At 35.5% G+C, this 26,045-nt stretch overlaps 4 protein-coding genes and 1 pseudogene across 10 annotated transcripts; all 5 read left to right on the top strand.

Moving 5' to 3' along the window:
* Positions 1-184: 184 nt before the first annotated feature.
* Positions 185-6,065, top strand: LOC140811765 (uncharacterized). 5 transcript variants are annotated; one of them, XM_073169942.1, is made up of 6 exons: positions 185-253; positions 3,249-3,358; positions 3,889-4,027; positions 4,107-4,235; positions 4,321-4,411; positions 5,756-6,065. In XM_073169942.1, exons 2-6 carry the CDS (start codon positions 3,255-3,257, stop codon positions 5,911-5,913), a joined length of 621 nt encoding a protein of 206 aa, XP_073026043.1. In that variant the 5' UTR covers positions 185-253; positions 3,249-3,254; the 3' UTR covers positions 5,914-6,065. The 5 variants fall into 5 exon arrangements, 4 of the variants coding, with proteins under 4 accessions (XP_073026043.1, XP_073026193.1, XP_073026119.1 ...); XM_073170092.1 differs by having other exon boundaries at positions 193-253; positions 3,265-3,358; XR_012113587.1 differs by lacking the exon at positions 185-253 and adding an exon at positions 2,455-3,100 and having other exon boundaries at positions 4,321-4,557; positions 5,756-5,901.
* Positions 6,066-7,294: 1,229 nt separating this feature from the next.
* LOC140810337 (glycolate oxidase 1-like) lies at positions 7,295-12,197 on the top strand. Of its 2 annotated transcripts, none has more exons than XM_073168213.1 (12): positions 7,295-7,565; positions 9,456-9,629; positions 9,746-9,870; positions 9,988-10,034; positions 10,346-10,426; positions 10,625-10,749; positions 10,864-10,930; positions 11,024-11,086; positions 11,169-11,238; positions 11,333-11,433; positions 11,585-11,689; positions 11,837-12,197. In XM_073168213.1, the coding sequence occupies exons 1-12, from the start codon at positions 7,405-7,407 to the stop codon at positions 12,017-12,019; spliced, it is 1,302 nt and encodes a 433-aa protein (XP_073024314.1). In that variant the 5' UTR covers positions 7,295-7,404; the 3' UTR covers positions 12,020-12,197. The 2 variants fall into 2 exon arrangements, with proteins under 2 accessions (XP_073024314.1, XP_073024320.1); XM_073168219.1 differs by having other exon boundaries at positions 7,443-7,565; positions 9,473-9,629.
* A 388-nt stretch (positions 12,198-12,585) lies between these two features.
* Positions 12,586-16,405, top strand: LOC140811608 (endoglucanase 2-like; annotated as a pseudogene).
* Positions 16,406-16,427: 22 nt separating this feature from the next.
* LOC140811682 (GDP-mannose 4,6 dehydratase 1) lies at positions 16,428-18,004 on the top strand. The gene has a single exon (XM_073169761.1). It carries the CDS (start codon positions 16,576-16,578, stop codon positions 17,713-17,715), a length of 1,140 nt encoding a protein of 379 aa, XP_073025862.1. The 5' UTR covers positions 16,428-16,575; the 3' UTR covers positions 17,716-18,004.
* A 2,377-nt stretch (positions 18,005-20,381) lies between these two features.
* On the top strand, positions 20,382-26,045 carry LOC140811496 (uncharacterized). 2 transcript variants are annotated; one of them, XM_073169518.1, is made up of 11 exons: positions 20,382-20,720; positions 21,001-21,905; positions 22,067-22,156; positions 22,234-22,698; positions 22,973-23,060; positions 23,178-23,345; positions 23,496-23,722; positions 23,841-23,928; positions 24,033-24,073; positions 24,155-24,228; positions 24,328-26,045. In XM_073169518.1, the coding sequence occupies exons 1-10, from the start codon at positions 20,483-20,485 to the stop codon at positions 24,221-24,223; spliced, it is 2,379 nt and encodes a 792-aa protein (XP_073025619.1). In that variant the 5' UTR covers positions 20,382-20,482; the 3' UTR covers positions 24,224-24,228; positions 24,328-26,045. The 2 variants fall into 2 exon arrangements, with proteins under 2 accessions (XP_073025619.1, XP_073025546.1); XM_073169445.1 differs by having other exon boundaries at positions 24,155-24,239.

The raw sequence follows: 26,045 nt of genomic DNA, 5'->3' as shown, positions 1-26,045 counted from the left end.
TTGTTTTTTGTGTTCAAGAAACTAAATGGCAAGTGACATTATTGAAGTCGATAGTGAGAATCTCAATGTTACTTTTATCATTTACTTTATCGTTTGTGATTTCTAGGATCTCCTAAGTGTTGGATTCTATAGTTTTACACAGTTTTATTGTATAACTTTTTCTTATTTATTGTAATATATTCAGGTTTTGATCAATCCACATTGAAGAAAGTTAGAGTCCTTGAAGCATTTTGATGAAAACCTTCATCTAGTGGTAAATAATACAAAAATTTATCGTTACATTTTTTGGGATTTCGCTATATTGAAATGGATAAATCCTGGATTCACTCGGATAGAAGGTCCAATCAATATGAGGAGGGTGTGGAACAGTGCATTAAAGATTGTTTACAGTATCCCCACATCAACTCCAATTTAATTCATTGTCCTTGTTGCAAATGTATAAATCTTAAAAAAGGACCGGTTAAGTTCATTCGAGGGCATCTTTATTTCCATGGTTTTAGTCAAAATTATGTGAATTGGATTTGGCATGGTGAGTCTGCTGAAAATGTAAACTATGCAGTTATATATAAGCTATTACTTCTGCACTTTACGAAATCGATGACGTAAAAGACGTTTTTACTTCGGCATCGGTCTAATTCCGGACCGGTTTTCCCTCATTGAACCGGCCAAAGACTTCGCTAATTTCTTGGATATGACTTCGGTGATAATGCGAAGTAAAATGGTATCCTATTACTTCACGTGCATCTTCTTCGGCAATGATCTACCTTATGCCTTTATTTAATATACGATGTAAATCAAGGAAATTCTACTAGTAGAAACAATAATGAAAGTAATCGGTTATAGTATTTATATCTACTTTGGAGTATAAGAGGTTATCAGCATTAGGTGATAAATATTGTGATCTTGAAAATGAATCTGGAAATTTACGATATATTTATTTTGAATTGTTTAGATCTCAAATTTGTTTATGGGGGTTTTTTTTTTGAAGTTTTAATTGTAGAATCAAATTCAACCATGTTGAAAAATAGTATGAAATTGATATCATCATGTCTAAAATTTTCACAATTTAATTTTAGTGCAGTTATACAAGGTTTCATGAAGTTGGAAAAAGAAATAAATTTCTAAAGCCGAATATTATGTATGATAATTTTGTTAATTAAACCATAGCTTTCAAAATAAAATAGTTGGATTAATTCAGTTACATATTTGTTGTTTTTGAATTCGTTCTTATCTTACTAGTGACGTCTATAAAGATTTTCCGTATTATTTTCAAATTATTATTAGTAATTTAAATAAGTAAGACTAAATATTCGTTCGTAGAAATAAAGTACTTGATTGCGATTTTTTAATTGATTTGGAGTCTTAATTGTAGGACTAAATATTTTTATGAGTTTATCAGTAAAAAATGAAAATTGTAAGACTAAATGTTTTCCTATGTCCAATGGTGCTGCATGATGGAATTATGACTATTATTTTGCTCTGTCATGTTTTTCCTTGGAATTTGGCATCCTGCATGTATATCATTCATATTATTGTCATAATTAGCTTTCTTGTAAGGGGTGGGGCCTTAAGTCAATTTAGTTGTTCATAGAGTTAATTGGTTTCGGGTAATGAAAACTAAATGGAGATGAATGAATATAATTCCACGGCCTGCAATTCAAGTCGCATAGCCTCTCGCCATTCTGGATATTTGATTGCTTGATGAAAAAATTGTGTTTCAAAATGAGAGGATATGTTTAACGCAAAGGCTTTGTAATGAGATAAAGAATCATAGGATACGACCTTGGATATAGGGTGTCGAATATGATGTGAAACATCAGGGGCTGAAGGTGTATGTTAATGTGACACTGCGAGTATGCACGTAAGCACTGATTCACTGAAGATCAGATCGGCTTGCCCTCTCTTTCTTTCTACGCTCTGCTTTGTTGGGCATACTGTGTTCCACAGTCTACCTTTTATGTGTAATAAAATGCTAAGAAAACATAAATTTTTGTTTTGTTTTTTTTAAAGAAAAGATGATTCTAAGTTCAGTTACCGCCTGCGCAGTACCCGAATTATCCGAAAAATTCGGGTCGGGTTCGATTAGTCAAAAACTAGTCAGTTACCCGACATGACGAACCCGAGCCCTATGGTACCCGACACCTGAGAATATAGTTATGTATGCTTGGAAGATTACAATTTCAGTCTAGAAAATTGACAGGTTTTGGGTTTAGTAATAATAATGTAACTTGTCAATCTTAGATTTTCATCAATTAACTTGTATTCTTTTGTTTTAGCTTTTTTTTCTCCTAATACCGCTAAATCCATCAATAATTACTTATTTGACACTGATGTTTTCCTACATAACTCGTATGACGAGAATATAGCTGATATTAAACATATTAGAGTCTATCTAAGCAAAAATAAAGAAAAATGACAATTATTTTCCTCCAATTTTGAAATATTATTTGTCTTTTTGACTTATTATTATTATTATTATTGTTTAGATTTATTTTAATGTGTAATATAGGTTTATTCTTGCTACATGAGATATGCCGGAGACCATCAGTATCAAATAAGCAATATTCGATGATTTATTGGCTTATGACTGGAAAAAGGACCAAAAGAAAAAAAATTCAAATTACAGTATTGTCAAATTACAGAGCTAAAATTCCAAAACATGTCAATGACCTGACTAAAATTGTAATCTTCCTTAGTTATGTACAACTATCATGTAACTGAAAGTAATATTAATTACTAGTTTTAAAAACGATCACTGTCCATTGGTCTAAAATCCGTGCTTTATTATTTTGTATGCTGCAATGGATAAGGTGTAATGAAATTCGGCTTTGAGTATATGATATTAGGGCTGATTGGTAGTCATTTGTTACTTACCGGGCCTTCTCATTTTAACCCTTAAATCAACAGAAGGGTTCAAATGAGAAAGAATAGGCTAGATGAGGGTTTGATTTGTGATACTCAAAAAATGGGGAACTGAACTGTGAAAACACTATAACATAGAGCACTAATCCCCTGAATTTTCGTCCCTCACCGATCAGCTGGGTTCAGCTTCCATTGATCTCTCTCGTGTTTTGTGCAGTGATCTGATTTTCAAAATATGGTATTTTTACTTTGTTTTTTATCTTCTTTTTTTGTCTGCGCTGTTTATCAGTTAATTATTCCAGTTTTCATAATTAACATCTGCGAAGTGAAATAATTGAATAAGTTTTGGTGTTTCCCATTTTTGTTCGCATGTTCTGTTATACTAGTTTTTCATGTTTCAAGTTGAGTGGAAGCGAGGCGCCTTTGACGGACTAAAAAGATGGTTGATCTTCGTGTATTTTGTACTCAGCTGCATGACATCCATCCATGGAAGCGGGTAAGTGATTGATGATTTGGAGGTTCTTGTTTATTTTGAACTGTATAGGAGATTTTACTTCTCGTAGGGATTGGACAATATTTTGCTCTAAAAGAGATTTGTATTTCTGATGTCTTGTGGAACAATTGAAAATCTTCAAGTTTTGGTTCTCCTTTTCGTTAATATCAAAGCTTTATAAAGAATAATTTTTGTTGAAACCAGACCATTTCTGTTGTCTTGTGGAACAATCGAAAATCAAAAGTATTAACGAAATTGAGGAGGAAACAAAGAGTATGTCAGCATTTTTGTTCTCTTTTTGCTACCATGACATTCCCATTTTTTTACTACGGTTCAAGTTATCTAGGTAACTTTTTTACGTATTTATTGACTTACTATTGTTGGTCCATTTTGGGCTGTTTATTTACTTCGATCTTTTTTGTTTGTGAAATTCATCTTCTTACATGAGCATTATTTCATTTGGTTGATTCATAGCTGGAAATTTTGAGTTTAGCTTTGTTTTCATATCATTTGGTCTGACTGAAATTTTACAGGATTGGCCGACAAGTTATGCGGGTTGGTGAGGAGCTTTATAGGGAGATGTTACCATTACAAAATGGTGCACGCCTGTACCATTTGCAAGGTTTGAGACCACACACGTGGTATGAAGTGAAGATATCATATCCGGCTTCTGTATGCAGCTTGTTTATTTCTTTCTATTGTCATTAAAACTTTGTTGATAATATTTTTGACAAGATGAAACAAATACCAGATACCTGCTGCTTTCACTTTGCAACTGAGCAGAGGTATTACAGATTTGACTTCCAACAGAGGAAGAAAATTGCTCAATACAGAAAAACTAATTTTCAAGACTGATGGAATGCTTTCATCGAGTGACCAGGTCTTTTGATGCTTTTGAACATCGAAAAATTCTGGTGCCCGTTTTGTTGCTATATGAGAATTATTCAGTAGGAATTTTTGGACAGAGTGAAACATCTGTTATGGTGAACGTAGAGCCTGAGGGGTTTGTTGCAATACCAGGGAAACGGGAACAAGAATATGTCATCTTCAATATAGGTACTACCATCATATGTTTCTACTTTCTAACTTATTGTTAACTCTTATTACAGGCATATGACAATTTCTTCAGTTCTTCATAGGAAAGGATTTTGCCAAAATGTTCTTAAACGAATTTGTTGAGCTCCCCCACATACCCACGACCAGTTAGTTCCTTTTGCATTCTGCTAACTTCAAATTGTTTTTTTCCCGATTTTTTCCCTGTGAAGTGCGTTATTATCCACTAAAAAAATCAATTGGCAGATTACTCCCTCTAAAACTTTAATTGGCATGGGCCTCTCGTGTATATAAAAATTAAAAATCTTGCTGAAAACTCTCTCCTTATTATGTCTGTTGTCACTCACCCCTGCTGTTTATGTAGAAATTTATAGAATTTCCCTTAATATTAGCAATCCATACTCCTTATTTCAGAAATTTATAATAACCCTGTTTCTTTTTCTGTCTTTTTTTTAATCTTTCCATTTCATAGTTGGTATTTTCTTGATCTTATGCATGTTTCAGTAAACGTAAGTCGAGGAGTTTTAATATACTGCTCGCTCAGTTTGGTCTTGATGGTTGAGTATTGTTGTTTTTTTAATAGCGAAATTTAATCTTTCTACAGTTGCTATGCTGCTATGTTGATTAATATGACAACTAGATTTTTCTTTGTTTTTATTTGAGTTAATTTCATGGCTCTGTCGCTCCTTCAAGTTGAAAGACTGATATTTATGAAGAAATTTTTCTAAGAACTTTCGGGTGGACGAGTTTTTTTTAGCCTGAAACAGAGAATATTAAAATACAGCAGGGGAGTATGGAGTGAATCCTTAAAAATCTCGAAGCATCCGCCCTTTCCACCTTCAACGTAGGGTTCTTCGTTCATCAGTTGGTTTTAGAATGGGCATTGCATTTGGTTATCCCTACTTTACATAAAGTATGTTAAAAGGTAATTGTCATTGTCCAGTGTCAGTGAGCAACATTTTTAGATACATAGGGGGTTTTTAGCTTATTGCATTTTTAGAGGAGGTGGGTTTTTAGTGCATGAACTGTTTTGCATGCAAGGGATACGCATTTCATCAACTTCCATCAACTCTTGTACAACTCCTTGTATAGGGGAGCAATATTTCAGTTTTTTTGTCCGCAACTCCCCTTAAGCGATTCATCGATGTTTTTTGGAAGTTCAACATAGACTTTTGCATGATTGCTTAACGATGTACATGGTTTTATGACATCTCGTCGTCTCCAGCTTTTATAACATCTCTTGATGCAATAGATGTTTCATGCATGCATTTATCTGAATATTTATCCGCGAATCCATATTTTGTTGAATTCGACGAATTTCTCACCTTTTCTCAATCTTCTTGGCAGTTTGTGATGAACTTTTGCTGGGCATTACCCATCAAGCCTGGTATGTTGCTGTTCTGGCATTGTTTTGCCTCATGTTTGCATTTGCCGTTCCATCGTTTCTTCCTCGGTATTTTATGCCAGAAAATGGAACACCGGCAACTATTACCAAACTATCATAGTTATATCGCATTTTTTCTCTCAAAATTTTGCATAGGATTGCGTAATTTTATCTCGTGTATCAAATTGAAATATTTCATGTTTCACTTTTGTTTACGTGCTTATGCTAATATTTTGATGTGCTTAGCTTAATCGCAGTTAAGCTTCATTGAAAACATGTTGATTTAAATATATACTTTTAAAATAAACATAAATAAAAGATCTTTGATCAATAATATTTTTTTAAACACCGAACAATCATTTTTAAGAACTAGAAATATTCATATTCCATTTTATGCCTAACATTGAATGCTGAAATATAAAATCACAAACAAAATTTATTTGATCGTTTGACGTCAAAAGATTAATATTTACGATAGAAAAATTAATTAGTTATGATGAGGTTGGTACCATCATAAATCAAATATCCAAAACTTAATTTTCAATATTCATTTTATTGAATATATTTGTGTAAACAATTAAATAAAATCTTAAACTCTGGGTCGACTTTTTAACACTTCGAGTTTTCTACATTTGAGTCGAGTTTTCTAATTAACTAAACATGCTACACAGCCGTTGAAATTCGAAGCCATAATCACAACGATATCTTGGAACATCATCCTTGCAATTAGAGCAAGAAATCTTGTTTTTTTTGGGGTGTTTTTACGTGGTCCTACAATGCTATTTGCTCGCTCTTATTATTACCAAAAGCAGCAGCTAGCAATTTGTTGGAAGGTTCGATCTTGGGCGTAGGGACAGTGTCCACACCCCATATCAATGGTTGAGATTCCACTTTCATGTGAAAAAAAAATTAAAAAAAAAAAATTGGGTCAGAAAAAATTCCGACCCTTGGATGTACTCCTGCACCTGTAAGGATAGGATGGAATAATCCCAATTTGGATTCGTTTGTACCTGACATATCTCCCGTGAAATCAATGTAGACCCAAGCCTCGAAACAACTCCAAGCTGGACACCATTGGGGATTACGTCCAGTACTGTAGTGTGGCGAAGCTCCAAATTTTTTATAAAAAAGTTTGGGCTATTGAATATTATAATTATTATTTTTATTAAACATAAATTTAATTTTACGTGTAATTGAATTTATATGGTAAAATTAAAAATTTCGTGGACCTATATATTTGTCAAATTCAGTCTTGCATATTTTTTAATTTTTTGAAATTTAGTAATTTTTTCTCGTCAGTGCTGATGTATCAGCGCATAGATCGCAGTCATAACAACGTCACATTAACACCACATAAGCACTTATGATAGATTAAAATTGAAATTTGATATATAGAGAACCAAAATTATAAAAAATGAAATTTAAAATATATCAGTGTTATATCAACGTTACATTAACACCGCATAAGTAATAATAACAGATTAAAATTGAAATTTGACATATAAGGAACCAAAATTATAAAGAATGAAATTTAAATGACTGAAATTGCTGTTTTTCTAATTTATATTTTCAGATATTTTTTTTGTATCTAATTTTATATATTTTTACCATAATGAATCTAATATTTGTTTACAGACTATGCCAACTTGGAAACTCATCAACCTCCGTCCATTTTCCAGCCGTAACATTTGTATATATATGCTCTCGTTTGCAACTGCATAGCAGATTCAAGCTCTTCCTGTCTGGCCGTCTGCCATCGATCGGCATAACGAGGTTCGTTCCGAATCGTCTTTCTTTCTTGATTATCGTTCATATATGTGCATTGATCGATTTTTTTTCCCATCGAGTAGAGATGGTTGTACAGTTTCTTCCCTGTTTATATGGTTGAATCCCCCGTTTTTATTCTTCTTTCTCTCGATCAACGTTTTTTTCAAAAAAAAAAAATCGTTTATTTTGTTATATTTTTCCAACTATATTTACAAATAAACAAATATTTTACCATTTCGGCTCATTAATCTTTTTTGGACAAAAAAAATGTACATGTTGAGATTGTGACATGCACAAAGCATATATTGTTGAAATTGTTGTAAAAATGTATGCATTTCAGGTACCAAATGACTCAAATTGAGCATGATTTTATATTTTTGGAATGAAATTAGAGTAACAATTTTTGGATACTAAAAAAAAAAATTATTTTGTATCACTAAAATTAGAATGTAGTTATAAAATATTCAAATTAAAGCACGAATTTACCAATTAATATTACCAATCAACTTAAATTTGGTACTTGAACTATTATTTCTATGAACTTAGCTAAGTTCAGAGAGCTGGAACGAAAAAACATGTGTGATCGAGGGATCAAGATCCTCTGCTGTGCGGAAACCCACAGCAGAGGATACTGTGCATAAATAAAAAAAATTAATTTTTTTTAAAAATTAATATTTTTATATTTTAATTATTTCAAAATCAAAAATATATTTTTTAAATCAAAATATGTTATTAATAATCTAATTTAAAATTACAATTTTATTTTTGGTTACAAATATATATTGTGGGAGTAAAATGACGTGTCTCTTATTACTTTTTTTTATAATTTTTTTAACTCGTTTTTTTTAAAAAAATTATTAATAAAATTTTAATTTTGTTTGTTACAAATATGTGATTCCGAACGAACGTGAAAAAAACGACTGTACATTCAATTTTTTTTAATATTATAGTTCTTTTTTAAAAAACTATTTTCTCCTTTTTATCTTGTTAATTTTGTATTTAGAAGTTAAAATTTTATTAATCATATATTTTTAACAAAAATAAAATTATTGTCTAAATACATGAAATATATATATTTTTAGGGATATAAGAAATAATCCAAATAAAAAAATTTACAAAAAATTTAAAAAGGTTGAACATATCAAACAATTAAAAATAATACCACAATTGACACGATATAAAAATAAAATTATATTGTATAATTTTTCTTGTTTAAACTCTTAGTCTTTTTTTAATTCTTTTATATATTTTTTTAAAATTGGATTATTTCTTAAATCTCTTAGAAAAGAAAAAATATTTTTCGTATTTAAAATTTTAAAAAGAATGAGAAAAATTAACAATGCAAAAAAAAAAATAGTTTTTCAAAAGAATTAAAATATAAAAAAACCACCAAGATTATTATTTTTATTATAAATATGTAATAAAATTTTAACTTCTAAATAAAAATTAACAAGATAAAAAAAGAGAACATAGTTTTTTTTAAAAGAACTATAATATTAAAAAAAATAAATGTAACGTCGTTTTTTCTTGTTCGTTTAAAATCACATATTTGTAAAAAATAAATTAATTTTTAAAAAAAAAAAGAGTTGAAAAAACTATAAAAGAAAAAGTAATAAGAGACAGTCATTTTACTTCCACAATATATATGTGTAACAAAAAATAAAATTATAACTTTAAATTGAAATATTAATCACATTTTTTAAAATAAAAAAATTAATTTTGATTTTAAAATAATTAAAATATAAAAATATCAAGTTTTTTAAAAAAAAATTAATAATGCACATCATCCCCTGCTGTGGGTTCCCCCACAGCAGGGGATCTTGATCCGTGATCGAGTAGTTGAAACTAACTTATTCATTAATCTAAGCTAATTCATTGGTTTTGGATTCTAACCAGAGCTTCTTGGCACATAGTGGGCGAGGCATCCGGGCAAATGGAGGTTACCAATGTTAATGAGTATGAATCCCTTGCCAAGAAGAAATTGCCAAAGATGGTTTATGACTATTACGCCTCCGGTGCCGAGGATCAGTGGACTCTCCAAGAAAATCGAAATGCTTTTTCTAAGATTATGTAAAGGAGAATAAATTTTAATTTTGATCCCTTCATTACGATTTTGATTATTTAAATTATTAAATTTCAATCATAATATAATCAGAGTTGTAATTTTAATCATTTTCTTGGCATAGGTTCCGCCCTCGTATATTGGTGGATGTTAGCAAGATTGATATAACGACATCTATCTTGGGCTTCAAAATCTCTAGTCCCGTAATGATTGCTCCAACGGCGATGCAGAAAATGGCGCATCCAGAAGGTATAAACACTTATCTTGGTGAATTTGTTGTTATTATTTTTTCTCACGGTAAATTATTTATGATTGTTAAATGTAATATTATTAAAAATAATATTAAAATTTCTATAAATGGTACAGGAGAGCTTGCGACAGCAAGAGCAGCATCATCCGCAGGGACCATCATGGTTTCGAATTTCATCACCTCTATTTTCTTTCTTAATGTTGAAGCTTCTGAGAAAATTGCGAAAATTGTTCATTTATCTTTGATTGATTTGGACGAACATTTAACTCAAACTCGTATACTCACTTTCATTTCTATTAAAAAAATAATTCGTTAGGTGTGTATACTATGAAACAACATATTGGATTAATAGAAAATTTTAACTAAAAATCAAAATAACCCGATTTGCATGAATATTGTTCAATGCTCAGCCATTAAACCTGACTGAAACATTCTATGGCCTTTTTAGTGATATATGATTGATTTGCTCTATAGACTTTATCCTCATGGGCCACCTCCAGCATCGAAGAGGTTGCATCGACGGCACCTGCAGGAATTCGGTTTTTTCAGTTATTTGTAAGTTTCACTTCTGTAATTTGTTGGCTACTCTGCTTGTAGTTTTACAGGAAAATATTTTATCCTCCCATCTCGTATCTGATTAGTACCTCACTGAATGAGCAATCTGAATCCGTCAATGACAGCCGTGTTATGTACAAACGGTTCTTATTTGAAATCATATCCTCCGACATGAGAGATATTTGGCTTTAAACTCAGGTTTCCAAAGACAGAAGCATTGTAACTCAGCTCGTGAAAAGGGCTGAAAAGGCTGGTTACAAGGCCATTGCTCTGACTGTGGATACTCCGAGGTTAGGCCGCAGGGAAGCCGATATCAAGAACAGGTCACGTCTTACAATTTACGAAACATCTTTCCTGTTTAATTATGAGTTTATCTTGACATATATGTAAATGTTTTACCTCATGAGCTAGTTTGTCTGCTTATTTATGCTAAACAGATTCATTTTGCCTGATAACCTGACATTGAAGAATTACGAAAGCTTGAATCTTGGCGCGATAGATAGGGTGAATATGCTCAAAGTCAATTATTTTTCACTGAATAAATTTAGTTCAGTTATCTTGTATTTCAATCCCAACAAATATTTGTGGCCGTTTCAGACGAATGACTCTGGACTTGCTTCATTTATCGCCGACCAGTTCGATCCATCTCTTAGCTGGGAGGTAGGAACATTATTCTTGCATAACGAGTCTAGCAAATACAGATAAATGAATTCTACACACTCTCCTTGGTAACACCTCACAGGATGTGAAGTGGCTCCAGACAATCACTGACTTGCCAATCCTATTGAAGGGCGTGCTAACCGCAGAAGACGGTACGCCCTTTAGAAAATTTTATTTTTTTTAACGTGTTTCTTTACGTTATATTCGTGTCCTTCATTGATGCCTTATTTTTGCGTGTATTTTCAGCCTTCCTAGCTATACAAGCGGGAGCAGCTGGAATCATAGTGTCGAATCACGGAGCTCGGCAACTCGATTATGTTCCTGCAACCATCATGGCCTTGGAAGAGGTTATATTTATATATTGGCCTTGGAAGATATGTAACTCCATTATGAATTTTGTTCTCAGTTATTGCCTTTCCTATTTTGCTAATCGAACATACATGGTTTGCTTTCCCATGTCGCTCATTGAGTCCGACATTCTAGTTATGAAACCTGCAGGTTGTGAGAGCAGCACAGGGCAAAGTTCCAGTTTTTCTCGATGGCGGGATTAGGCGAGGAACGGATGTCTTTAAAGCCTTAGCCCTCGGAGCATCTGGTGTATTTGTAAGTGTAGAAGGCACTGCACGCACAGCCTCCATGAGACCATCAAATTTAGTCATCTCAATATGTGTGTGTGTGTATTGTTCTTTCATTTACACTTCTCAATACACATGATGAGAACGAAATTTCACTTGGCCGTCGCAACTGCAGATCGGAAGGCCGGTTCTTTACGCGTTAGCAGTCGACGGGGAGGCAGGCGTAAGAAAAGTTCTTCAAATGTTGCATGACGAGTTTGAGCTGACCATGGCATTAAGTGGTTGTCGTTCAATCGAGGAGATTACCCGTCGTCATATTCAAACGCCAGGCGATACACCTCGTCTAGAACTGTTTTGATGGTGTAGCTCACTATCCCGACTTTCGCCGCATAGGCGATTGAGTTGAGATTTTTTCATGACAGGCTAAGCTGGGTTAGATCTTGTTGGATTTGGTCGGACCGATTGATAATATCTCTATTGATAATGAACTAATTTTTATTTTGTAGATTTGTCTGAAACTATTATTCATGTTTAATATTAACACTCCAATAAATTAAACGTGTTTTAAATTTATATATATTAAATCACACATACAAAGATTTATTGTTAATACTATTATATTTAGAGCGTTGATGTGACGTCGAAAAATTGCAGACATGACAACGAACATTATTTGTGTTCGTTAGGTGTTACGCATCCATCTGCCCAGTGACGGAGCCACATATCTAAATACCCGGGCTTTAGCATGGGCAACCCAATTTTTTTTAAAAAAATTATATGTAATTTTTGTATAATTTTAGATTAACATGATATTAGTCCGAATAGCTCAATTTAAAATATTAAAAGATTCTAGAGTTTAAAATTCTAACCCGGATAGAACCATATTCCTGACTCCGTCACTGCATCCGCCACTCGATAGCAAAAGCAAGAATGTACATGATTCTATGGATTCGCTTTTATCATAAATTTTTATTCCAAATGCTAAAAAGACAACTTTCTGAGCTAATTCATAGTTGAATTCTCCCACAAATGACAAGCCGAAATCCTCTAGCTACCAACAACGGTATAAACTGCCGGCTGGCTATGACGCTTTGAAATGGCACATCAAGTGACCCAAATAACTTGCTGACAAAAAAAAAAAAAACTAGTATCTGTCATCGACCCGTGGGAAGAATTCTGAAGCTTGATTTCAATGGAGACCGAGCCGGAGAGGTCGAAAGGGTGGGGATGGTGGGTTCTGGTGCTAGTGCTTGCTGTTATTGTAATGGCTGCTTCTTGCATCAGCCTGTGGAGAAATATTCATCTGTTGAGTATTTTTCATGGATCTCGGCCGGGGATTCATGTGGTGGATAAGTATGGGGACGCTCTTGCTGTTGCTATGCAGTTCTTCGATGCTCAGAAATGTAAGGAATATGCATTTAATTCATAAATCTAATGCTTCTTTAGGCTTGATTTGGAAGTTGGGAGAGAAAAGAAAAGAAGAAATTTTTTAGTTTTCCTTCCATTTTCACCCACAGTTGGAAGGAAACTCTCTCATTTTTCTCTCTTCCTTCCATCAAAATCTCCCAAACAACCAAAATTTTAAATCTCCTCTCCTTTCCTTTCAAATCCCAACTCCAAACAAAGCTTGGACTCATCTCACTGTTAAAAACAAATGGAAAAATGTGGTACTTATCTTATAGCATTTATTTATTTCAAAGCGATTATTCTAGAGATTATGTTAATATAAATGAGAAGAAAAAATAAGAATGTTTGGAAATAAAAATCTAAAGATATTATAAACTAAAATTTAAGTATTTGGAAGAAAAAAGCTTAATTTTTGTAAAATGACAATAATATCCTTAGTCTATACATTATTTATCTTTTTAATTATCTAAATTTTGGAACTCATACTATTGACCATGTATTTATATAATTATGATCACATTTTAAATATTTTGTATCAAAATTAATTTATCATTTTATAACATGAACACTTGAAAAATTATGGGATATGATAAATTTTTTAAGGATACAAATGTCAAATTATAACTTTAAGTCATTAACAAAAAAAACATAAACATACAAAACGTGTTAATCTTGTAGTTTCATAAACACTTCAAAGCACTTCCACCCAACTAGAATGTAAGAAGTGCTTGCTAGAAGCTCCTCCAAACATTCCCTAAATCTGGACATGATAGTTATATTTTGTCCTAATAATTTGGGATCAAAATCAAAATGGTTTTGTTCTTTTTATTGAATTTTAAATATGAATTAACATCGAGGATGAAACGTGTGTCGAGAATAATAAAACAACAATACACAAGCCTTTATCCCACTAAGTGGTGTCGGCTATATGTATCCTCAGCTCATACGCCATTCTGCTGATTCCATTGTCATACGTTTTGTTACATGTAGCTGGTAAGTTGGTGGACAACAATATCGATTGGAGAGGAGACTCGGCCTTAAAAGATGGAAGTGAAGTGAATTTGGATCTAAGCAAAGGGATGTATGATGCTGGGGATCTCGTTAAATTTGGGTTTCCGATGGCATTCACTGCCACAATGCTTTCATGGGCAATTCTTGAATATGGAGACAATATGGAGCGAGTGAAGGAACTGGAGAATGCACGAGGTTCCCTCAAATGGATTCACTGATTATTGATTGCTGCACATCCATCTCCCAACGTGCTCTACGTTCAGGTTCGCAGGCTAAATTACTTTCTTCCATTAATTGGAAATCATAAACCAAATCATTGGAATATTCATGTCTTGAAATGAAAATAGAACAACTTGATTTAAATAAACATAGTGTACCATTATGTTTTTTCCTGTCTAGTCAATTTAACACAAGTAAATGTCAGTTCAAAATGTAACCAAGGTCGGGCCGAAACCAAACCTACCTGTGTCTCGTTTCTTGATCGTTTTTGGGTCCAAATAAATGGTATACAAGAACAGCGCGTCGATTAAAATTAATATATCCTCGAAGAAGAATTTTTTGAAGCGAAATGAATTCAAGAATTTTTATAAGCGAAAATCTCCTAGCTGTTATTCTATGTTTCTTTTGCACATGATGAAAGGTGGGAGGCCCTGAATTAGACCAATAAATGCTGGCAAAGACCCGAAACCATGACAGAAAAAAGGCCTGTCACTCAAATTAAACATGTCGCACCCTGGATCGGACATTGCCGCAGAAACCGCTGCAGCAATGGCATCCGCTTCCTTAGTATTCCGGCCAGTCAACTCCGCTTACTCCGGTATTCTCCTCAAGCATGCGAAACAGCTCTTCACGTTTGCAGATTCTTACAGAGGTTGCTACAGCACCAGTATCCCACGACTGCAGGAATACTATAATCAAGTGGATATGGAGACGAGCTCTTGTGGGCAGCTTCTTGGCTGTATCATGCTACTGGGGAGGAATTTTATCTTCGATATGTGGCGGCTGAAGGGAGTTTTTACGCCAATTGGGGGGTGCCCGCTTGGTTTTCTTGGGATAATAAACTTGCAGGGACTCAGGTACCTTCTAAACTTGGCTATATTTTCATCGTAAGTTGTTTATTTTTTTGGCCTAGAGCTGGATTTCAAAACACAAAACCATTGTTGCTACTCGAGCCTTTCAATTGTGTTGTAAAATTCATCAGGTTTTGCTATCCAGAGTGAATTTTTTTGGATCAAGAAACATCCAAGGAACAGAAAATATTGCTCTCCAACTGTATAGAAAATCAGCAGAGGCTGTTATCTGTGGGCTTCTGCCGAATTCTTCTTCATCAACAATTCATAGAACAGAAGGTAATCTCGGAGTACCAACGGATTAGCCGAACCAGGCGTAGGTGTCTTTATATATTTTAAGGAACAAAACTGTGATATTTTTTCTAGAAAATTGTGTGTAAAATGTGATTTACTTTTATCTGTGTGTATTTTTAATCATCAGGTGGGCTAATATGGGTGAGTGAATGGAACGTTCTGCAGTACTCTGTTGCATCAGCATTTCTTGCACTTGTTTATAGTGATTACATGCTCACCTCTGGCACGAAATCTCTATATTGTGATGGAGATCTCTATGATCCAAAGGACCTACATGATTTCGCCGTTAGGCAGGTATTTCGAGCCAGAAATTTCGAAAAGGGGTGAACTCAATCCATTACCAGATTACAAAATAACTAGTAGTCCATATCTGTAGACATTAATCATATCAACACCTTTCAGGTGGATTACATATTAGGCAGCAATCCTATGAAGATGAGTTACTTAGTAGGGTATGGTGAACACTTCCCTCAATATGTACATCACAGGGGCGCCTCGATCCCAAAAGACGATGAATCTAGTTGCAGCGATGGGTTCAAGTGGCTGAACACGAGGAGCCCTAATCCGAACGTTGTGACTGGAGCACTTGTTGGAGGGCCGTTCCTAAACGACACCTACAATGACTCTCGGAACAACACAATGCAGTGCGAACCAACTACCTATAACGGTGCACTCCTTGTTAGTCTCCTTTCAGGGCTCATTGCCTCTTCTTCTGTAGTTCATTCCTTTTTGTGACTTGATTTCTTCTAGTTTTGTATTGGAAATGTACATTGTACAGATTAATAGATAAGAAATAGTCACTCTCACATAAAAGCAATATTACTTGAATAAGATTTGAGATTTGACCGTTTCATAAAAGTTTTTTGAATTTAATAATATAATAAATATAAAATAATTATAATTTCAATAGAATTTAAGGTGACAATACTTACGCAAACGCTTCTTGAAAGGTAAACGCCCAGCTGCTATAGTTGCTAATATGTAGGCCAAGAAAATAAGAAAGCGTGATTTAATATTCTCCCACACCTCACATACACTCCCTGCGGTTCTCTCTTTTTTCTTCTCCGTTTCATAAATTCAGTGTATTACACCGATAACAATACCTCTTCGATTTCCACTCCAATTTCCTGTAATGGCCACTGATTCCGTTTCCAGATCCGAATCCGCCGACGCCAATGGCACCGATGATCTCGCCACCCCATCCCCTCTGCCGCCGCTGCAAACCACCCGGAAGATTGCTCTGATCACCGGGATCACCGGCCAAGACGGCTCCTACCTCACCGAGTTCCTTCTGGATAAAGGGTACGAAGTTCACGGTCTCATCCGGCGATCCTCCAACTTCAACACGCAGCGGATCAACCACATCTACATTGACCCCCACAACGCCCACAAGGCCCGGATGAAGCTCCACTACGCCGATTTGAGCGACGCCTCCTCACTCCGCCGCTGGGTCGATACAATCCTCCCTGATGAAGTCTACAACCTCGCCGCGCAGTCCCACGTCGCCGTGTCCTTCGAGATCCCCGATTACACCGCCGACGTGGTTGCCACGGGTGCACTCCGCCTCCTGGAGGCTGTCCGCTCTCACATTTCCTCGACAGGTCGGTCGCATATCAAATACTACCAGGCGGGGTCGTCGGAGATGTTCGGATCCACTCCGCCACCACAGTCCGAGTCCACCCCCTTCCACCCCCGTTCCCCATACGCCGCCTCCAAGTGCGCCGCTCATTGGTACACCGTCAATTACCGTGAGGCGTATGGCATCTTCGCCTGCAATGGTATCCTATTCAACCACGAGTCACCCCGAAGGGGTGAGAATTTCGTGACCCGTAAGATCACCCGAGCCGTCGGTCGAATCAAGATCGGGCTGCAGAGCAAACTATTCCTTGGTAATCTGCAGGCATCAAGGGACTGGGGATTCGCAGGAGACTATGTGGAAGCAATGTGGATGATGCTTCAACAGGAGCAGCCAGGGGACTATGTGGTGGCCACGGAGGAGTCTCACACGGTGGAGGAATTCTTGATAGCTGCATTCGGATATGTTGGATTGAATTGGAGAGATCATGTCGTGATCGATAAACGGTATTTTAGGCCTACAGAGGTGGATAATCTCAAAGGGGACGCTAGCAAGGCCAAGAAACTACTGGGATGGAAGCCTAATGTCGGGTTCGAGCAGCTGGTGAAGATGATGGTAGACGAAGATATTGAATTGGCTAAGAGGGAAAAGGTACTTGTTGATGCTGGTTATATGGATGCCCAGCAGCAACCTTGAAAAACATTTAATCTCTTTTTGTTGGATTGAAATGATTCTATATGTATATTTGTGATTCATTTTGATTCAATTATAGCAGATGAGTTTGTTTAGGCAGCAAGATGGTGTCTTTTTGGATAGCATATAGTGGCTGGTGTTTCTTGATTAATGTTTTTGATCTATTTTAAATTGAAGTTATTTCAAATCCATGTTCTACATCCAGAGTGTTTGTTTTGTTTGGGTAAATTTGACATGGATTTCAAATTCCTTATGAATTGGTTTCAAGGCGTTCTGATAGAATCTTTTGGGATATGTATCTACCAGATATCTCTGTCAAATATAAATTCTTCTATTTGAACACAAGGCCAGTTCATACAAGGATTGAAGCCCCTGTAATAAATCTTCTAATCCAGCTCTGGTTGAAAAATTTATTATAAGTTTTGACTCATGCAGCAAAAGTGTATAAATAAGGTGTGATTTCGAGACATTTTTCAATTAAAATAAAAATTTAAAAAACACAAATAAGTGTGAAGCATGATAGGAAGAACGGGGCATTGAGTATGGAAATAAATTTAATTAAAATATAGAAAATTCTGATACAAGAAATAGAAATATTCCAATTAAAAAATAAATATTACATTAATAATTTAGAAACTTTTTTTTAGTAAATAATAAGGAAACTTCTAGTGCTACATCAATTTAATTATTATTATTATATGTTAGTTGGACCGAAAATGCACTCTTTAAATTAATAAATAATTAAATTTTCGATTAATTGATTTATCTTTAAATTAATAAAATTTCCTGGTCCAACATTATTAATTTATAGAGATTTTACACATTTATTTTTCTTCTTATTTTCAGAAATAAAAAAAATTTTGTATGTAAAATACATTTACATCTTATATATAAACAGTACAATAAGTAAATCTAATCTCACAAAATCGAAAACTAAATATTATCCTACCAAATTTAAAATATGCCATTATCCTGTCAAATCACAACTAATTGGTACAAAATATCACATAATCTATATTATTTTATTTCACACACTCTCACAAACTTGCTTATAAATGTTGATGAGGTCAAGTTTGCCCAGCAAGAAATTCATTTGTTGTTCAGATGATCCTTTTGTGAGTAGATTAACAAGTTGCTGCAATGTGGGCAAATATACCACATTGATCCATTATTCATCTATCTTCTCTTTATTGAAGTCAATCTATTTTTACACGCTTCGTCATATCTTGATGAACTAGACTGTGAGCAATATTGATGGTTGATTTGTTGCTGCATTAAGTTTCATAGGTCCTTTGCACTCTATTTTCGGTTTCTCTAGAACTATTTTGACCCAAATGAGCTCACATACTCATTGAGCCATAGATTTGTACTCCGCCTCTGCACTCCTTCTTGCAATCACTGATTGTTTCTTGCTTCACCAAGTTACCAAATTTCCCTGTACTTGTGCACAATATCCTGATCTTGACTTTCGATCGGTTATAGAATCAACTAAATCTGCATCAATGAATACACTTACTCTTCTGATCATTTATTGATTTTTTCGAAGAATAGATCTTCTCAGGTTTGCTTCAGATATCTCAAGATTATGTAAATTGCATCAAGATGATCACAGAGTGCACTTATTTACTAAACTAATTGCAAATGCAATATGTGATAGAGTATGTTAAGATATAAGAGTTTCCCAACGAGCCGCTGATAACCCTCTATATTAACTGGTTTTCCTTCAAATATTTTTCTTTTATTCCCCAACTCAACTGGTGTTAGGCTTGACTTGCATCCTAGCATACATGTTTCCTGCAACAAATCTCATGTGTACTTTATAAGAGAGGCAAAAATGTCTTTATCACTCCTTGAAATTTCCTTTCCCAATAAATATTTCAGTGATCCAAAATCTTTAAATTCAATTTTCTTTGCCATCACTTGCATGATATAATCCATTTACTAGTTATCTACTGTTGTGAGAATAATATCATCAACATACACTAGCTATCTTCTCTTTCTCATAAGGTTTGACAAAACTTACCAGGTGTCATTCCTTGAAGCGAAGATGGGGAGAAAAAATATATATCTTCAAAGAAAATGACATCACAAGAGACAACGGTTTTCCCAGAGCTAGGGCAATAACATCAGTAACCTTTTTGAGTGGGAGTAACTCACAAAGACAATTTTAACTGCACGAGGATCTAGTTTAATGTGATTGTGGTCATGGATATGGACAAGTGCCTCACACATGAAAATATTAAGAGGAAGCTGGGTAGAGAGAGAGAGTGACATGATGAGGAAATTTTTTTGTGAGGATGGATAAATAAATGCGCAAATTAAGTGGTCGTGCTTGATAAAAAAAAAAATCGACCGTGAAAATTACATCTGCCTACAAGTATATATGAGACGAATTGAAAAATAATACTTTTAATATGAAAATTAATATTTTTTTATGAATCAGGTTTATATCACAAACTTGACTTATAAAACAATGTAATAAAAATTTTGGGTTGTGTGTTATATAGAGTACGCTAAATAAATATAATCTAACAAAATAAAAAACTAAATATTATCCTACCAAATTTTAAATACTTCATTATCCTGTGCGCAAGATTATAAGCAATTCAATGAATTAATAATTTTCGTATTCGGTTGTGGTTGCGAATTTATGCGAAAACTTATAAATATACAAACAAACACGGCTGAACCCAACGTCAGCTGCCGAACGAACTAGGGCTCCAATCTCTTGAAACCCTCGCCCTTCGGGAAATAATATTCGGTGACAAGAATGACAAATCGCAAAGTCGATACCGTCAAAACAACCACGACGCCGAAAAGGGCGTCACCGGCGGTGAATAAATCCGCCGGCAGGATGCAAGCGACAACGTCCTCTGCAGGAGTAAGAGCCGAGTCTTCTCCTGCAAAGACCTCCGATCCAAAGCGTGCTTCGTCCGGCCGAACGAGAAAACTCAAGCCTAAAGATGGTTCCCCCAGCATCGCCCCCACTTCTGTGCCACAACCGTCAGGTTTGTGGATGTAGGAGTCGCAGTGCTATTGAAGTTGGTTTGGTTCGCGGGAAAAAAGTTTGTTTTGGTTGTGGTATTGTTTATCTTCATGGTTTCATAAAGTTTTCAGCTACGTAAATGTTGACGCTGCGTGAAATCATCCCTTTCTCACTACATTTGGTCCTCTGTTTCTGTTTTTTTGGGACACTTGTTTTGAGATACGAGTGCCTCGTTATTTTTTTCTTCCAAGCCTAGATTTTGTATTGTGATTTGTCTAATTAGTTTTTTAAGTTTGTTGTAGTTGAAATGGTGGCATCATCAGCTGAAGCCTCTAAGTTGACTAAGGTTACAAAACGTGCACCTAAAGTAGTGAGAAAGGTCGTAAAGAAAGTGGTAAAGAAGAAGATCCCTGTTTCAGCTAGGGATTCTTCTGGGCGTGTCCCAGAAATAAGGGCTGATGAGGCGGCAATGATTGAAGAAACATTGAAAGAGAAAGCATTTGAGGGTTCCAATGTTGCAGATTCTGTTGGCCATGAACCTACGACAGATGAAAGCTCTTTGGTAGGCAATATGCAAGGGTCTGCATTGGAGAATAAAAATACCTGTAATGCTGGAAAACACTTAAACAAGGAAGATATGGTGGATGAACCACAGAATCACTTGATGCAAAGTACTGCAAACTTGTGTGTTGTAGAGCCTATCATTACCGGTACAATGTCTGTGGATGGTGTAGAGCCCACACTATCTGATGCAGAAGATCCAGAGGAAGAGGAGGAAGAGCAGACAGAAACAAATAACGAGTCCATGAGGAAACAGGATGATGCTTCCCTTGAGGAAGCTGGTGATGAAAAGATTGAGGGGATCAGTGATCAAGAGGTTCATGAAGAATTTGGTGGGGAAGATTTTGCTGATGACGATGAACCAGAGAATATGTCAGAAGCTGAGACGTTGGAAGAGGAACAAGTGGAGTTGAATGTTGCTGCAAAGGAGCGTAGAGCTAGGAAAGAGAGGGAGATATTTGTTGGTGGGTTAGACAGGGATGCTGTGGAAGAGGATATTAGAAAGGTTTTCAAGTATGCTGGGGAGGTTGTTGAAATTCGCATACACAAGGATCCTGCCACTAATAAAAACAAGGGCTTTGCTTTTGTTCAGTTTGCAACGAAGGAACAAGCTAGTTACGCATTGTCAGAAATGAAGAACCCTGTTGTATGACTTGCCACCTGGTTTCTGTTTTGTTTCTTATACTTTAAAATGGATGCATAAATTATGCAATTTTTTCTTGTTATTTATTTTAAATTGGCGTGTTTATCTTTTGTGAATAAAAATGTGTATGGTGGGTTGCAACTCTGACTCCGGATTTTGTTTAGATACATGGAAAGCGATGTGGTACTGCTTCAATTGAGGGTGATGACACATTGTTTTTGGGTAACATATGCAATACTTGGACTAAGGAAGCGGTACGATTATTTCTGTTGTGTTATAATGAACTGTTTTCGTAGCTCATGGTGCATTAAATTTTCTGGGCCTGTGGCAGATTAATCAAAAGCTCAAGGATTATGGAGTTGAAGGTGTTGAAAATATTACTATGGTAGCAGATCCTCGAAATGAAGGGTTGAGCCGTGGTTTTGTATTCGTTGAGTTCTCTTGTCATGCTGAGGCTCTATTGGCATATAAAAGACTCCAAAAGTCCGATGTTGTATTTGGTCACTGTGAGAGAACTGTCAAAGTGGCTTTCGCTGAACCTCAGCGCGAGCCAGATCCTGAAGTCATGGCTCAGGTTAAGTCAGTGTTTATTGATGGGCTCCCACCACACTGGGATGAAGATCATGTGAGGGAGAATTTCAAAGTTTTTGGGGAGATAACCAAAATTTTGCTGGCACGAAATATGTCAACTGCCAAGAGGAAGGATTTTGGGTTTGTTGATTTCAATACCCATCAGGAAGCTGTTTCTTGTGTTGAAGGTGTAAGCAAAAATGGACTGAATGATGGCAACTTGAAGGTATATTGTTGTTTTCCTTTGGTGTGGTGTTAATGTTTTTGGAGAAATTTTAAGAATTAAGTTTCTTATTTTGGGATCATGCAATGCATTTTATTTCAGACCATCCTTTTGTTTTATTAAAGGTACCGTTGAGACTTGGAATATAGCAGCCTGTAATTGTTGTTGGTTTTGTTGCTAATTTTACCTATTATTTTGTTGCCCACGTGTTGCTTTCTGTGTAAGTTTTTTTTTGCATGTCTTATCAACTTTGTGCTCCTTAATTGTTTCTGTCTAGGTTACAGTGCGAGCGAGACTTTCAAATCCTTTGCCAAAGATGCAGGCTATAAAAGGTGGAATGTGTGGAGGCTTTCGGATTGGTCATGGTAACTGTGAATTCTTTTCGAATAGTTTTGGGTGCAAGTGCATATTATGCTAATTAGGTCAATGCTTCTTTTCCATACAAAGGATTTAGTGTGGTATGTATTTTACTTTGCTTGCAGGAAGGGGTTTTGTTCAAGCTGGCCAGCCTTTCAGCAGAGCAAACTTCCAATATGGCGGAGCTTTTCATCCTCGTGGTGCTGGACGTGGTGGCAGGGTGGACTCTTTCCGTGAACATGAATTTAATGTTCCACAACGACCTGTTCATGGAAGACAGAATTCTGGACGAGGTTTGTTGTCCTCCCTTGTCACTGATACTTCTCTTTAATGTCTAGTACGACATTGCAAGCAAGAAGGTCAAATTGTTGAACTGTCCATAAATTTTTCCACTGCAGCTTTTTTTCTCTTTTTTCAAAAATTGTATTGTGTACCATAAGCAGGGGAAAGATGGGGTTTCAGGGGTGCTTACCAACGCCCAGAGCCTGCAAGGCCTTACCCCAGCAGGTTGAGACACGGTGATAGAGGCTATGGTCATTATGAACCATACCATGGGCCAACATATTCTTTCGAGGAGGGATACGCAAGGCCTTTCATGGGGAGGCATTTTGATGACTCATACCCATATGATGATGTTGCACATGGGATAAAGCGGCCTTATTACATGACGGTGAGTTGGAATGTTGATGTTTCCTATTTTTTGTGCATTTTCATGTGGAATGATTGGTGTGGGAAATCATGCAGTAGGCTGTATCTCTTCCATTAACGCCCTTCACTTTTTGGACCAGGATTCTGATTTTGCAGAACCCAGTAGAAGTCGACCTCGGCTAGATCATTCAGATCACGCTGTTCCACATCGTGGAACTAGATATCAAGGTATGATTTCCATAAACAATTATTTTTTTTTATAGCCTGTCAACACTTATTTGGATGCTTTCTTTTCTCTCCTTGTGCTATGCTTGCACTCGACGATCTTGCAGCCGACGGCAGTTTCTTGCCGCAAAACTATTATGGGTCTGGGGTGAGTTTCCTGGTTCTATTTTTACCAAGTTGGGACTTTTATGTTATACCTTGAGTATTTATTTTCGACTCGATGTCACAGTACGGTGGTGGTGCTTATTCAGCATTTAATCGGGCTGATCATCCCTATGAGCGTGATTATTACTATTAGTCTTAGTGAGTCTATGGTAATTCATGCTCTCAATTCTCCCATTTATACATTTGGCTTTATGACTCCGATTCTCATCACCGAACCTGTATTTTATATGTTCGCAGATGAATGGCTAAGGTCTGAGTTTCATTCCTCCATGAGATTCACTGGACAAGATACTATCTTGTGGCTTTGGTTGAAGTCCATTCGTTTTATTTTGTTCTTTTTAATACCTTTTAATTTTCTACTAGCTATTTTGTTGAGTCACTCTGCTGTTCTTTCAATTCTTAGATGGACTCCTTGGTCAGATTATAGATGTCAGTTTAGCGCTAATGAATTTAGGCTGTGGCTTATGAATGGGCCATCATGTGGATAATGGTCTACTTTGTTAAGATGCTTAGGTTCTAGTTATGATGTAAGATGGAATGCTTTGTTATTTTAGTTTTGTTTGCTCTGGGTACGAGCAGGTTGGAGTTGTTGGCAATGTTTTTGAGACAAGGCAGACATGTTCATTTACGATGTTTTTTTGTGTATGGAGACGACGACTTTTTGTTGAAACCTGGGATTGGAACTTGGGTTTTGTTTTCTTAATTAGAGTGTTTCCCGAGTTTGAGATTTTAAAACCCAATATCGGGTATGGGTCAACACTGCTGTCTTTGACTAATGAAGTTGCACTTTGTTAAGTGGTGATTTCTTGGAGATTATTATAAAGGAATTAGTTTGATAAGTTGGCTATATTAATGTATCTGCTGTCTACCTTGAATTTTAGGCTGTAATGGCAATATCTAAGTCTAAGGTGGAAAATCTCGTGGATTATAATGTGTTTTGCAAACAGGAGCATCAGCAGTTCAATAATTTTCCTGATAGTTTATATAACTTTATGTTGACATGAAGTTAATATCTTTATGGAGGTTTTGATGGTTACTTTTCTGTAGCTGGGGAATTTAAGTGCTGTCTTTATTTGGGCTAACGGATAAAATTTTGGGCATCTTATGTTCTGATGAGATCATGAGAAACTCAGGAATGAAGTCGTATTTATGGCAATTTATAAAAAAATAGTGTCTTGTTGATATGTACAGACCAAGGAGACTGACTAAACTTTCTGGTCCATGACTCAAATGAATCTCTGAATTGCATTATGGTTCATAGGAGTTAGAATCACACTGAAGTGTGAACTATTCGGAATTGAAACTAGCAATTATTGGCTCGTGATGCTTGCATTTTATTTTTAATAAAAGTATAATTTTATCTACAAATTTTTTTATTTAACGTGTAGTGGTGTTAGATTAAATTTTCCATATTTGATTTTATATTTTATTATGTTTTCCTTGTAAAAGATAAAAATAGCGAGGACGAGGGTATTTTGGAGGATACCTTGGGAAAGAAAACTTGGCGTGACATGAGATTTGGGAACCAAAATTAGCCTACCCCTGGAGTCATGTGCTAGATAGAGACACACTGGTTGTTCCCATAAATATTTTGTTTTAAAAACTAATCATTATTTTGAACCTTACTGCTTACCTTCAAGGTTAATTTGTTGATATGCCTTTATTGGGATTTTGCTAGCGAGCCTGATTTTTCATGTTCTGAATCTAAAAGCTGGTCAGGCCAAAGGTCTCTCATCAGGAATCTCATTTATATTTGTTCTCATTGGAATCGGAAAGGATTTGGTCTTTGGATATTGTTTTGTAGTTGTTAGATCGAAGTGTTGTATCATGCTCAAAAAACTCTTTTAATTTTGATGTTTGTGAGGGGGCATGACTGCAGTTATACACTGTTTGGCAGGGCTTGTGTACCTGTACATGATCTTCATTGCCTATAACTAATTTCTAGTCTCACCTTA

Source organism: Primulina eburnea, chromosome 1 (genome assembly GCF_022965805.1).
Source record: "Primulina eburnea isolate SZY01 chromosome 1, ASM2296580v1, whole genome shotgun sequence".
Classification (NCBI taxonomy): Eukaryota; Viridiplantae; Streptophyta; class Magnoliopsida; order Lamiales; family Gesneriaceae; genus Primulina; species Primulina eburnea.
The sequence above is the reverse complement of the archived record's forward strand: the minus strand, read 5'-3'. Positions and strand labels throughout refer to the sequence as shown.